The sequence below is a fragment of the Trichomonas vaginalis genome, chromosome IV, assembly GCF_026262505.1.
Source record: "Trichomonas vaginalis G3 chromosome IV, whole genome shotgun sequence".
NCBI classification, from domain to species: Eukaryota; Parabasalia; order Trichomonadida; family Trichomonadidae; genus Trichomonas; species Trichomonas vaginalis.
Genome location: NC_067206.1, coordinates 33,118,301 through 33,133,012, shown reverse-complemented (window position 1 = coordinate 33,133,012; position 14,712 = coordinate 33,118,301). Strand labels below are relative to the sequence as shown.

Below are 14,712 nucleotides of genomic sequence, written 5' to 3'. Positions count from 1 at the left end.
CTATGCTTATGCCAACCCGCTTGAGATGTACTTAAATCTATGTAGTGACTGTGTGCAGGTAAATTTTCACCCGTAATTGTTTTACTTCCCCCTGTTTCCTTTGAAGAGTTTGCACAATACAAAAACCTGTCGACTATTTGTTCCCATGCACCAACACCAAACATTGCTTGAGGACCTCTCACATCCATAGATGTATAAATAGAACCTACTGGGTTCATTAAATCAAACATATGAGATATTATAGGATTGTCTCTTTTGAACTTAAAATATAGTGTAACTATTTCGGGTTTCTTCTGGTTTGTGTCAGAATATTTTTTATAATATAATCTTATGTTTTCAGGGTATGTAAAATCTTGACTATAATATTTATTTTTGTCATCTGTATAATAATATACTATTCTCGTTTTTTCTATTGCATTATATCTTTTATATCTATAATATTCTAAATATAATGTTTGCTTTTTTGGGTCTACATGTGCGTCAACACCATAGTCATAATAATACGGTGCTGGAGCTACGTTAGACAATGTCATATCTACCATTTCATAAACTCTTAAATATTTCTTTTGTTCGTCTCCATATAAGTTTAAGTAGCAGTTGTTGTCTAATGGAACTTTAACTTGTGTGCCATTATTCTTTATATAGCCTACATACATTTCATTGTTATTTTTCGGAATGAGTTTATACCGTATACCATTTCTTAAGGACTGTACAAACTCCCATCTAAAATATTTGTTTTCTTCATTGACAGAAAAGTCGCCAACAATAGTTTCAATATTTTTTGTTCCAACTAAACTTTGGTATATTTCGTTAACAAATGATATATCTGCTTTCTTTGCTAACTCATCGTTAACAAATGATATATCTGCTTTCTTTGCTAACTCATCGTTAACATAAGTTTTATCTGCTTTCTTTGCTAACTCATCGTTAACATATGTTTTATCCGCTTTCTTCCCTAACTCATTGTTAACATAAGTTTTATCTGCTTTAAGGTCTAAACATTCTGAAACCCATCCTGTATCAGCTTTAGTTTTCAGAATCTTCGATGTCCGTTCATGATACCATTCAACCCTTTCTATAATTTCATTATCTTTTTCATTAACATATTCCTTATCTGCCTTCTTCTTAATCACTAGCTACAATCCTTATCTGCCTTCTTTGCTAACTCATCGTTAACAAATGATATATCTGCTTTCTTTGCTAACTCATCGTTAACAAATGATATATCTGCTTTCTTTGCTAACTCATCGTTAACATATTCCTTATCTGCTTTCTTCATTATGTCATTTAGGAAACCTTTTATGAATTCCTCATTTAAATTAAATCTTCCAATCTTCAAAACTTTAGGAAATGCATTTAATGCGTAATATCTTTGTTCTTCTGGTGGAATTGATGTTATATCATCCGTTATTCCTTTAATTTTTGAATTCATAAATAAAATTTCTTTTATATTTGATATCACTGCACCACCTTTGCAAACGAATTCGAAATGGTCATTTTTCAATACTATCTCCAAATCTCCATATTTCAACATTTGCGTTTGTTCTGCCGTCTTTGAATTATATGCATATATGGCGTATGTAATGGTCTGTGGTTGCTGTTGTTTAATCATTTATTACGATTTAAAAATAAATATTTAATCTGTTATCTCATCAGCTATTTTTTCTATTTGAAATTGCCATAATATTTCATTCATAAATTCTAAATCACAATCAAATAGGTCAGTTATTCTAAATTTAATATTTGATAAATCTTTTGAATGAAGAATAAATGAATTCCCGGATAATTGAAACGGATATGATAAAGAAAATATGTTTAAGTTGATGGATAAAATGTTTTGTATTGATGGGTAAGAGTTAGGGTCTAATGTTTGATGTGAAAATCTCATTGGGGTATTAACTTTATCACATTTGATTAAAATGAAATTAGAACCAGTGTCAGAATACAAAACATCCCCAACATCTTTTTCAAAATTTAATATCCCCAACAATGAACGAAGACGAGGAGTACAAAATTTAATTTTCAGCGGAAATTTAATAAGGTTATTTATTTCATCAAGTTCAAAAAGTTTATCAGGTTTTGATTTAAAATTTTCTTCATACCATACGATAAATGATTCATTTAAATAACTTAAAATCATGTTAATATCCCATTTCGTTATCACATTATTTATATACATATCATACGTTTTTAGGTCTACGACCCCGCCGCTATGCGGCTCATGGTCATCTTTAATAAATGATATATAATCTGAAGGGTCTAAAAGAATGGGATTAAATTTACCACTCACAGAAACGAGAGTAACATTATAAATTCCGCTAACTGTTAAATTTAATTCACAGTTATTATTCGAAATAATATTGATAATTGACATTTTTTTATTACGATTAAAAATATGGTAAAGCGTTATTTTCCAGTGATAAATAAAACTAGAATAAGATTACCTCAAGAATTCATAAATTCAACGAATAAGAAATTCATTCATGTTATAAATTTTAGTGTTTTCAGAAAATATGAGTCGATGTCATATTCATCATCAGGTTATATTTCACTTCATTCAAATTTAGTTCAATCAAACCCATATAATGACCATTTCATAAGATTTTCAGATGGTATTAAAAATGTAATTGATAGATTAAAATATGAACAGATTGACAATATCGAATTTTTGGAATTTTGGTTTAAATATCCCGATGGAAAAAAGATTGAAGTTAAAGATAAAGCTGATACTATAACAAAAACAATTACAATGACCGATCCGGATAGTGGGGAACAAAAAGAAATAAAACAAACGATAGAAACTGGTGAAAGGTCAATTATTATCGATTATGATTCAAAGGATTATTATTCGATAATGTTAATGCTTGAATATTAAATAGCCTTAACAAAGAATTTTTCAAGTGATATTTTATATTCATCAACTATTTTATTATAAATATCATTATATGTTAAATGAAGTTCAGTTGTTGTTCCGTTCTTTGATATCTTAATTGTGCTAATATCCTTTATAGGATTTATTTTTGCAACTGTTCCGCAGCATGAAACCTCATCATCTATGAAAAATTGAATCTTCACGTCTGAATCTTGAACATCACAAAGAATGGCGATAATGTGAATTAATGATTCATAAGGTAAAATAATTAAACCGGATTGGTCAATTAAATTTATTATTGAATCATAATTATCAGTTATGATATCACGGTAAATTTTCATTAATTCAGAATTAATGTCTATTTTATATGGCGCATTGCGACTGTAATCGTAGATTCCTGGGTTCTCGATGTTTGATGAAAGAGGTGGGGGTATGTTGGATAAGTGGGAATTTCAACAGGTTCTTTACCAGGTTCAGATAAAATGATTGGGTCTCCATTCTCATGGTTTTCTTCATTCTCCTCATTCTTCGGTAAGTCACGAGTTAATAAATTTGGTTGAGTTGCTGACCTTGTTAATTCAGGACTAACATTAACTTTAACATTTTGAATAATTCGTGATTTATCATCATTTACGTTATAACCAACCGTAATCTCTGCTTTTGCGTTAGTGTTCTTTTGACTAGTGAAACGTCTTCTCATTTATATTCGAATAAAAAAATATATTTAAACTTTTATTTTGCTGGAACTTTTGAATCTATTATTTCCTGTATTTGTTCATGAAGTTGATTTTTAGCATTTTCATCGAAATTAATAGACCGAATATATTCATTAATTGCATTCTTATAATCATCTGATTTCTCAAATTTTCTTTTATCTGATTCCTTAACTAAATCATAAGTTAAACCTCGTTGCTGATATAATGGTTTCTTAATTAAATCTTTGAATGCTTGAGATAAAGCACCTGATGCAATTCTTGCTACTATAATTGGTTGGAATTGCTGTTTAAGTTCATCTTTAACATTTGCGAAAACTGGATCGAATAAAGCAACTTTAAAGAATTTCTTAGCTGGAATTTCAGGTCTTAAATTTGCATATTGACCATCAAACTGGTTAGAATATCGTGGTAATCCATCCGGTCCCTCTTCAATAGCATTTAATTCTTCATTGAAGTAAGAATATGGATTATGACGGTATGAATTAATTGGACCATTTTCACCTTCTCCAATGTATTGTTTAACAGCTTTTCCATTTTCATCAAATTGCATAGGATAATGTTCATTATATGCTTTACGTTTAGGATAATCCGTCATTGTTAATTTATACCCATTTATGACTTTAATATTTCCTTGACCATCAGTAACGAAAACTTCATTTATTCCATCAGGTTTTCCATTTGGACCCGTAATGTCTGCTTCGTGTGCTTCCCAATTTGGTCCGTGACGTTTGGCATATGCTTGAGCTTCTGGTAATGTTAAAACGTTTCTCATTTGTTTAACATCCTTTTGAAGACCGGCAACAATGTGGACTAATTCTTTCATTCCGTCTGGAACTTTCATAGTTCTATTATATGCACCCTTTTTGTTTGTTCCTTGTTTTAATGGAACCTGTAGAAGATTTGCAATTTCTGTCATGTTTAATTATAAATAAAAAATAAAAATTAATTATAAAAAGTTATTCGAATTTAATGGAACCTTTATTTAAATCAACTATTATTTTTCCATGTTCTCCTAATTGTTGATATTGTGTGTAAAGTTCATTAATGCTCATTGGTAAATTCACTTGATAAAGCATAACGTTCAACTGTTGACGACTAAAACCACTGAAAATGAAAAGGGTGGACAGGTTTGATTTAATGTTTGTGCTTAATGCTTTAAAGTATTGAACAGCCATGAAGAATGAACACTGAATGTGTCGACATTGAGTAATTGATTAAAATATGATTTCTCATTAGTTATTAGTTTTGATTTCACCATCATCTAGAAAAATGAGTGAATGCAAAAATTCTCTATCAAAATTTGAAATAGAAAGTGTTTCAAATAATTCATCCCGTTGTTTATCAATAATTTTATCCTCTAATCCTTGCTTCTTGATTGTATTATATAATTCTTTATACATTACAAAGTTTTTTAAATAATCTTCTGCTTCTTCTTGTGATAAATAAATAATTGGAATTTTGATTAAATGCTTTAAAGATTCAAATGTATCATCTGAAGGTGAACCTGAACGGTTGATATAAATTAACACATGTGAATAGGGTGAAGTGTTAGCAATAATGATAATTTGTTTTAATATCGTTAATGTTTTACCTTTATTTTGTTTACCAATTGCTGCAGTGATTGAATTTAAGTAACATTCAGAATATGGAATTTTCATTAATTTTTCCTTAGATAGAGCATTTCTATTATCACTCAATGCTTCATTAATCATATCATCTACGTATGTATTATATACTCCTGCTAATTCTTCATAAGGGGTGGATGAATTTAAATCCATTTAATCAAAAATAAATTTATAATTTTAAACATTTCTATTCATCAATATTTCATCATATGAACTTCTATACTGCGGTGGTGTACCTGTTGGATGATATTTCAAACCTTCATCCGGTGTCCATGTCCAATATGTAGTCCTAGTAAACCAAACCTGAGGAGGATTTGTCACTTTTGAACAGTAAGTGTCATTTTCACCCTGAATGATTGGATAAGCTTTCACTTGTACTGTAACTTGTGAGTTGAAAGTTTCTAATCCATCAAAGAATATACCCGCTCCATCACGTTGAACTGGAATAGTGCATAAGAATGAAGTTTGGTCTTTCCATGTTCTAGCTAATGGCGTGCCATCATCATCATTCAGTGGTCTAGTTAATGAGTCCTCGTATTCTTCTGTGCATTCATTCACTCCATCTAAATCAGAAGCTTGAAGCATACGTGTAAAGAATATGTCACCCACTGTGGTCATCGCTTGATCGGGGAAGTTTCTGGAATCTATAGTGACCTGAAGACCTCGAAGCATTGGATTTTCTAAAACCGTTCTTTGCATTGCATTCTTCGGAAATGTTAACACAACATCTGTAACATTATGAAGAGCGTATGAGAAATCTGAGCTAATACCTTCAGGAGTGATGCAACCTCCATTTAGTGAACGAACGTCAATATGTTGAGCTGGAATCATGAATGGATCTTCCTTACTAAATAAACGTGGTATTGCTTTAACTGATTCTTCAATTAAACCGTATCCTGGTGTAATGCATTTATCCTCTAAAACTTCCATCTTTGTGCATGAAATAATAACGTCTTCAACTGTTGCGTCAGCAGATGTAGCGGCTAAGCTTGTAATTAATTTGGCAGGAAGTCCGATTTGTTGGAATTTGCGATCATATTTATAAACATGATTCATAATCTTTTCATAATTTTCATCAGTTATCTTTTCATAAACGTAATTTTGTAAATCAGCAACTCTTAACGGGTCAACCTGACAAAATACTAAAGTATCCCTGAAAACATAATATTTAAGAATGATTTCACCAAATGATTTAGGATAATCATCGAACGCCTGAAATGCTAACAAATCATTTACCGGAATAATCATATCAAAAGTGACATCAACTTCTTCATTTGCTTTCTTGAAAACTTCTGAAGGGTCAATATATTTACCACATACTGAGTTATCATATTTTTGAACATTATTATATAACGAATGAACAAACTTTTTAACTTTCCTTTCTGATTTTGGTTTATATGTTGCAAATGCGAAAGATTCACGGGCGCAATCCATCTGAAGATAACCAGCATCACCTCTTTCGGTTTCTACTTCTAATTGTTTAAAGCTTTGATTTGATGATTTAAAACCAACGAATAAACGCATGCATTTAAAAGCGGCATCACATGTGAAAGCTTTATTTGAAACTAGAGTTGCTTTAACTTTGCGTTTAATATATGTGTCACCTAATTGGTTCACATCATGAGCCGGATTTGTAATTCTTAAATGAGTTTGTTTATCATCAAAATATGGAGCATCAGAGTCATAGCATGAACTTTCAAGTTCTCTATAATATCTTCTACCGTCATTCTTTGCGAATATTTCATTTATCTTTTCGAATGAATGAAACACATTTCCATTAATCGGTTTAGTGTTTGGCACTAAATAGTTAGTCGTCATTTATTATTAAATAAAAAATCAAAATTAAAAGATGAAAATGAATTTTTAATTTTAATGAAATAATCAACTATGGCTGCAGGATTCTTTAAGAAACTGTGGGATAAAGTAAAAAGAGGAGCGCATAAAGTTTGGGAAATTAAGAAAGGAGCAAATTGGATATTTAAGAATAAAGAAGCAATTAGTGACGTTGCTGAACAAATAGCACCTAATGTTCCGGTAAGGGAAGTATTAAATAAAGGAGATAAGGTTTATCGTCGACTACAACCGATACTAAGATAAAAATAATATTTATTTATTTTTCCACTATCTACCCCCTATTTTATTAAGTATTCCTTCAGCAATTCCACCAACTGCGTTACCTGCTTGTGCTCCCATCGCTGGATTACCTGCTTTAGCACCTAATACTCCTCCTATGATAGTTCCTGCCGTTTTCGCTACTGGTGCCAAAAAGTTTGCAACGGGTTTAATAATCTTTTGATGAACCCAACTTGCAGCTTTCTTAATTCCTTCCCATAATTTTTTAAAGAATCCTGCCGCCATCTCTGATTTAATATTAATTAAAAAATATATTTCATCACTTATATTCTAATTTTTATTTAATGATAAATGAAACCGATTTTAAAAATAAATGAAACAGAGGAGGAAGAAATAAATGAAAGTGAAAATGTTCAACAAAAAATAAACGTTGTTAAACCAATTACTGAAATAAAAATTTTTTCATCTGTTGATGAATTTAATGACTATTATGCTAATAATAAAAAATTATTTGAAGAATTGACAACATGTAAATTGAATAAAATGTTTAAAGTTGAGGACAGAGTCCAAGACCCAGAGGGTCATGGATTCAAAATTTCAAAAATAAAAGGAGTGGTTAGTTTGAAATCTATTCCTCAATCAAGAATCACCTCATTAATGAAAATTGATGATTTAACAAAAAGAATAGAAATTATTGAAGAGCGAATAAATCAAATATTGATTTCATAAATCATGACTCGTTGAGCCCGGGTCCTTAAAGCTCAAGGCACAAAGTGCCCAGGACTTAAAGTCCATCACTGAGTTCAAGGTTATATTCATCAAATATTTCATTATTAAATGCAACTTCTGCTAGTTTATTTATTTTTTCAATACGATCATTTGAAAGTCTATCGTTTAATTTTTTCTGAAGTTTTTCATTTTCTAGTTCTGAAACTTTATTTGGATGATATTTAAATTCATGAAATTCTTTTTCCTCAGTTTTAATCATTAATTTACAAAGAACTTTTGTGGTTGGAATTCGTTTAAACCATTTATCATTAATATTTGTTATAAATTCAATATCTGGAATTAATTCCCAAATTTTTGCATTTTCAATTAATTTATTATCAAATGCAAAAGCAATAGGTTTAATATTAAACTTACCTTTATAATATATACTTTCTACATAATCATCGAAATAAACATCTACTTGTTTAACATTTTCAAGAATTGGTGAAAGAACATCCATTAATTGATTGACGGTTACGAATCTTGATCCACTCATTTTCATACGAATTAAAAAAATAAATTATTCAAAAAATGTAAGACATGAATTTTTAAAGTTTATTTTTCATTCATGAATGATAATTATATCTGATTTCTTTTATTCTCTCGTACATACTAGATTTGAAGAATTCGGAACTTTTACCATAATCTCCTAAATGTTTTCTTATCCCTAACGTGTGCCAGTTATTATATGAAACTGTATAAACTTTATCTTTATCTTTACACTTTCATCACTTCCAATATATTTATATCTCAGTTTTGATTTAGCATTTTCATATTCATTAGCGTTTAATAATTCACAGTCTTCCTTTTTAAATTGATGTTTAAGATATTCAGGATTTAATACTCTACGTTTATATGCTCCTAACTTAGTTCTAAAGGTTTTTCTACAAAATTTAGGAATTCCATCCTCTTTAATGTCATCAATGATTTCCATTTCATTATTTTCAATTTCTTCTTCTCGTTTATGAGGTCTTTGATTATGACTCCATTGATTCCATGAAATTAAATATTCTTTATCATTATATTTATACCTCATTAGCTTATTTTGGCTTTCATATTCATTTAATAATTCACAATCTTCATTTTTAAATTGAAGTTTAACCCATTCAGGATTTAAACAATGTTTAATTAATCGCGGAATATCTGACATCATCTATATATAGTTTCTTTTATAAAAGATAAAAAATAAATTATTTTAAAATTAATGTTAATTTTTTAATGATTTATAAATAAATATATTTTAATGCATCGTCTATATATAGATGCAACAAAAAAAGTCACACAACCCGCACTCATATACTACTTATTATTCTTCTTTTTCTTTTTCATCTGGCTCAATAGAAACTATAAACTCTGGTCTGTTGACATGAATTCCACGAGTTTCAAGAGCAGCTTTGAGATCTGAAACTTGAATATCTAATTTCTTCTTTTTCTTGTCTTCTTTTGCTCTGAGTTTAGCACATTCGCAGCATTTCGTCATGACATCGCTCATAAATTTTTGACAAACAACGTTCATAATATGACTAACACGAATATCGTTTGTATGCATTCCGCATTCAGATAAAATTTGTTTGATAACACTATCTGGAATTGGTGGTGGGTAATCTTCTAACTTTTGAAGGAATTGTTCAATTTCTTTGGCAGCTTGTGGGGTTGGGAACTCCATTTTTACAAAACTTAGTTGTCACTTTTTATATCATTGGTTCATCATTCCATAAATTGGTCTACAACCATTGTTTTCAAGACAATAGAGAGAAAGTCTGAATTCAGCCAATTAAATTTAATTATCTCTATTATTCAAGAATATCAAGAAGATCTTTTGGGTAATCTTTAGTCCATTGACTTAGCAATCACACCATTTTTCTTTCAGCTTAGAATTTTTTCTATAACGAGAAGATATATGTTAAATGTAGTTGAATTTCAAAAAATTAATATGCTTTTGTTTGATCGTCCAAAAATTTTACTAGTTATTCTAAGTGTAATATGCGATTTCTTTGGTCATTTGAAAAAGAAATGAAAGTTATGAACAAAATATTTTAAAATAATAAAATATATCACAATTACTCATCAAGGTATTGTGCGAATACACTCAAGATGTTAACACGAATCTGGAATTCATCGATTTTATCTGGAGATAACTGGTTTGAGTCGAGAAGCTTATTAAGACGTTCGCGTTCCTCAGTAATGAAGGATTCACCTTTCTCGATGACCTCTTTCATGACTGTTACGTAGTACTTTGTGCCTTCAACTTGTTCCATATCTGAGATATACTGTGGTCTGCGGCCTTTTGTAATGAAATCTTCGACGATTTGGGAAACTTCATCGATAACGCCAGCTTCAGCGTGGAGACGGCCATTCAAACCTCTCATTGTACCACAATAATCGTTAATGAAGTCGATTAAATCATCAGCTGTCTTGTGGCCTTCGTACTTGATTGGATCTGTTTCATCCTTGCACCAAAGGCGGCAATCTGGCATAAATGTAAGATCATAGTCCCAATTGAAGAATTTGTAAAGATCTGTATCAATAGCGCAAATCTCGACACGGTCATCATATCTGAAAGCATCAGCAACCTTACGCATGGCTTCAAGGAATCCGGAATCTCCTTTAGATGAAGGATTGTAAAACATGGCGAAGACGCAGTGTGTCTTGTTGATGAGCTCCTTGAAAACACGGCCATTTGGCTTCCTAAGTGCGAATGGAAGTTCCTTTGGACGAGCACCTGTAAGGCCTGTAGTCCAGCGAGCAAGAGACTCATGGGACATACCGCCATCATAAATGGAAACGCCACTTTGGTTGTAAAGACGAATTTGTGGAGTCATTGAAACACCCATTTTATAACAAAAAGAGTGGAACTTGCCGCAGTTAACAGCAGCGACCTTAATACCTTCAACACCGTCGAACATCATTGAAAGGAAGTCCCATTGTTCATCAAGAGCAAGGGAATTTGCGCGGTGAGATGAGAAATAACGAACGAGAGTTGGAATTGGGCCAAGAGCTTCATGTTCGAAGTTGTTTGGGTTAAGTGATTTATAAAGTATATCACCAGCTGAAACAAAAGAACCAGCAATTAGGAAAAACATCTATATTTTAGAATTTACGGTTTTGACCAAATAGAAGATTTCTAATTAATAACTTGGATTTAATTATAAATTTAAACTCAAATCGGAATGATAGTTTTATGAGAATCATTTTCAGGACAGTTTTTGGGGAATGGAATTGTTTTCCATGAAAGATATCATTTTACTATGAATAGTTGTTCTTTTATTAACAATAAGGCTCCTAAAAATTCCTGGTTGATATATAACCATTTTGATGACTTAAAGATTGATAATTGTTACTTTGACAATTCGATTCCAGAAAAATTTGCCGATGAAAATGCAGTATCTATTAATCATCCAAGAGATCCATTTACTAACAAATTGATTCATCTTTCAACTGGTAATTGCCAAGCAGAATTTGCAATTATCAATAAAAGTATTTCTAAAGTTAAGTAGCTTCCTCTTTTCTTCATTTCTTTACTAAACATTAAAAAGTCTTAATAAATTAATGATTTGCTAATTCATATTTTCTGAAGAACTAATTTAGTGCATTAGTAAATGTATAAATTAGAGATCCGAATTATTGTATTTCTTCAAATTAGGAAATGTAAACATTAAAATGTTGAAAATCTCAAATAATCAATTTCACTCAAATATCTAAAAAAAAACTTAATGAAAGAAGATGTTACCAAGAGATCCAATAAAGTTTACTCGTTGGAAACACGGTATGGGCGGAGTTCGTATGTATCCTTGCCAGAAGCGATAACATGGAAGCGAGAGCGGATATCCTTCTTAGCGAGGAACTTACGAGCGTAGTAGCGGCAAGCGCGCTTTGAGTACTTAACAGAAGCGTTAACTACAATCTTGTTAGCGCCAGCATCAGCTTCGATTGTGACCTTGTTTGCGAGGTTCTTGCGGAGGTTGTCGACCTTCATGTGGGATTGAAGGTATTCGACGAACTCCTGAAGCTGGAAGAACTTATCGGCAACTGGAGCCTGGCAGTCGATGTAGAAAACAGAAGACATGACCAAAAAAGGCTGACGATTATTGTAAAACTTTCTCAATATCGATAAAAGTGACAATTAAAAGGAAAAATTCTCCATTATTTAATTATTGCTTCCAGCATCATAATTCCTCAGCCTTCATTCTTGAGTATGGTCATACCGACAGAAAATCGCACAATTTCAGCTGAATTACGATGATTATTCCTATTTGTTTTTCGTTTTTGACAATTGAACAACACAGACTAATATCATCTAAATTCTCAGCATTTCTAAACAGTTTTTGATCGCATTTATTATTAAATTTCATAGATCAAACAAATCCAAATTAAATTCGACCTTTTAAACCAAATTTAAAAGAAGACTTTCAGTTTATGCTATAACAGCACCAGAATTTTCTTACTTAATGTGCCACTAAATCCGAAATCAAAATATATATGCTCCAAACTTTGTATAAAAGTACGTATAATACTATCACTCCAACAAGCTGACAAAATATTACTAATTCGTCCAGAATTTGATCAATTACTAAGAAGTTTACGAACATTTCTGTTTAACTACTTAATTTCAGGACTCTCTTTATGTATTTAATGACAGCGTATCATTGAATCGATTGTGTGATCATAGTACCGCCAATTAATCAAATTTCAAACAAAATTATTTTTGTTTCATTTTTTGAGAAGAATATTTAATGAAAATTAACCTAAATTCAGCATGTAATTAAAGTTTTACAGACAAAAATTGATAGATATCTCGTTTTTACGAACGATGACAAAAAAATTTGATTCCTTACATGAACCGCAACAATGATGAAGCCATTTGCTTATTGAATACACACACCTAAGATATGTATTCAATTGATCGCTTTCCACCCTTTCAATATAATTTTTTCTGACGTGTTTAAATTAAATTTTTTTATGTCAGACCTAGATCCAATAAACATTGTAGTTTTTGGATCAGGCGCAGTTGGTAAGTCATGTATAACAGTCCAGTTCACTCAAGCGCGATTTATTGAAGATTATGACCCAACTTTTGAAGATCAATATACAAAATTTGTTGTACATGACGGAATTCGATACCAATTCCATATATTCGATACATCAGGTGAAGAGTTCTTCGAAACCACTCGAGCGCCTTATATAAAGACCGGAAACGCATTTTTAATAATTTATTCAATTGATGACCGTTATTCCTTTTCAGCAGTTGAAAGAATATACAAAACTATCATTCACGTGAGAGGAACCGATGAGATACCAATGGTTATTTGCGGAAATAAATGTGATTTGGAAAAAAGAAGAGTAGTGAAGACAGAAGAAGGTGAAGAACTATGTAATAGACTGAAATGTCCTTTCTTTGAAACTTCGGCTAAAACTTACCATAATATTCATAATGCGTACCATTGTTTGTTAGATAGGTACTTAGAACTGATGAAAATGAAAGAGAATAAACCTAATGACGACCAGGAAGCTACAAATTGCAAAAATCCGGATAAGAAAGATTGTATTCTTATATAATTTTTGTTTATTTTATTTTAAAAGTTTATCTCATGTTTTTTCTATTTATATGGCTATTTTTCTTTTTATTGTTCGCATGCCAAATTCTTAATTAAATTATTTTCTTAATATCATTTTATTGCATGCCAAATCAACACTTGAGGCTTTTGTATAAAGATTTTGGAGATAACATGACTTTATTAAAATTCAAATGATTCGGGATTCTTAAATAAATTGATGTTGAAGCCATTTCTCAATTAGATCGAGAGAATTATATCTGTAAAGGTAATCCACCAAGTTCATTCTATTTAAATCAAAATATTGATCCAAAATATTTTATTTGATATGAAATAATGCAGAAATATTCGAGACAATTATTTACATTCAATCAAATTTTGGATGCGGTTATGCTAACAGCTCCAAAATACTAAATTAATTTGTGAATAAAAAAATTAAGTTAAATTATGCTTTATATGGATTCATTTTTATTATATTTTGAAAAGTTATTGAATAAAACATACCATGCCTCAATAAGTAATTTAGGGAAAAATATATAATTTGAAATTCAGCAATTTATAGCTGAATATCTCACAAAATGCCATACCAAATGCATATCCTATATTACACCTAATCATTCCATCCCAATTCCATATCTTTTCTCTCAAATCTAATGTATTGTTGGGGCATTTTCTATGGAGAGGGTAAATTTGAATACCATTCAAAAGTAAAAATTCACAATTTGTTCGATTTGAACATATAATCTATTATTATATATAATGTAATTAAGAAAAAAATAAAATGACCTGCATATATTAATTATTTAGATTGCAAGATTCAAAAAAGCTATTAAAATTAGAGACTAAATAAATAGCGAATTGATTCATATGGATTTATGTAATTGTGAACATTAAAAGAGTTTATTTATTGATCTAATAAAAAAAGATAAAATATTAATGAGAAAATTGAAAGAATAGAGTGTCCCATTCACTCGTGTTGGTCGCAATGTATCATTCTGGGAGACATTGCCTCTGCATGTCTCCCACAATGGCACAATGTTCCTTGGAGAAAGACCTGGAAGGGGGTCCTTTCTCAAGGTCAGGGCCCCCTTCTAGTCTTTCTGGTC

At 30.7% G+C, this 14,712-nt stretch overlaps 7 protein-coding genes across 7 annotated transcripts, besides 1 other annotated feature; 1 reads left to right on the top strand and 6 right to left on the bottom strand.

Annotated features, from left to right (window-relative positions):
* Positions 1-5,966: part of a mobile genetic element that runs on past the window's edge.
* On the bottom strand, positions 5,391-5,798 carry TVAGG3_0212680 (uncharacterized protein; the record flags this gene model as incomplete). The annotated part of the gene is made up of 1 exon (XM_051226703.1): positions 5,391-5,798. The coding sequence occupies one exon, from the start codon at positions 5,796-5,798 to the stop codon at positions 5,391-5,393; it is 408 nt and encodes a 135-aa protein (XP_051111689.1).
* Positions 5,967-6,070: 104 nt separating the features above from the next.
* TVAGG3_0212660 (uncharacterized protein) lies at positions 6,071-7,031 on the bottom strand (the record flags this gene model as incomplete). Its single annotated transcript, XM_051226702.1, has 1 exon — positions 6,071-7,031. A coding segment is annotated over one exon (961 nt), but the record flags the coding sequence as incomplete, so codon positions are not given.
* Positions 7,032-7,360: 329 nt separating this feature from the next.
* TVAGG3_0212650 (N-acetylmuramoyl-l-alanine amidase family) lies at positions 7,361-7,571 on the bottom strand (the record flags this gene model as incomplete). Its single annotated transcript, XM_051226701.1, has 1 exon — positions 7,361-7,571. A coding segment is annotated over one exon (211 nt), but the record flags the coding sequence as incomplete, so codon positions are not given.
* A 1,085-nt stretch (positions 7,572-8,656) lies between these two features.
* On the bottom strand, positions 8,657-9,779 carry TVAGG3_0212640 (DNA-templated transcription, initiation; the record flags this gene model as incomplete). The annotated part of the gene is made up of 1 exon (XM_001302131.1): positions 9,361-9,720. One exon carries the CDS (start codon positions 9,718-9,720, stop codon positions 9,361-9,363), a length of 360 nt encoding a protein of 119 aa, XP_001302132.1.
* A 104-nt stretch (positions 9,780-9,883) lies between these two features.
* On the bottom strand, positions 9,884-11,155 carry TVAGG3_0212630 (cell redox homeostasis; the record flags this gene model as incomplete). The annotated part of the gene is made up of 1 exon (XM_001302132.2): positions 10,115-11,137. The coding sequence occupies one exon, from the start codon at positions 11,135-11,137 to the stop codon at positions 10,115-10,117; it is 1,023 nt and encodes a 340-aa protein (XP_001302133.1).
* Positions 11,156-11,506: 351 nt separating this feature from the next.
* Positions 11,507-12,121, bottom strand: TVAGG3_0212620 (cytoplasmic translation; the record flags this gene model as incomplete). Its single annotated transcript, XM_001302133.2, has 1 exon — positions 11,803-12,120. One exon carries the CDS (start codon positions 12,118-12,120, stop codon positions 11,803-11,805), a length of 318 nt encoding a protein of 105 aa, XP_001302134.1.
* Positions 12,122-12,186: 65 nt separating this feature from the next.
* Positions 12,187-13,935, top strand: TVAGG3_0212610 (GTPase protein; the record flags this gene model as incomplete). Its single annotated transcript, XM_001302134.1, has 1 exon — positions 13,014-13,610. One exon carries the CDS (start codon positions 13,014-13,016, stop codon positions 13,608-13,610), a length of 597 nt encoding a protein of 198 aa, XP_001302135.1.
* Between the last annotated feature and the right edge of the window lie 777 nt (positions 13,936-14,712).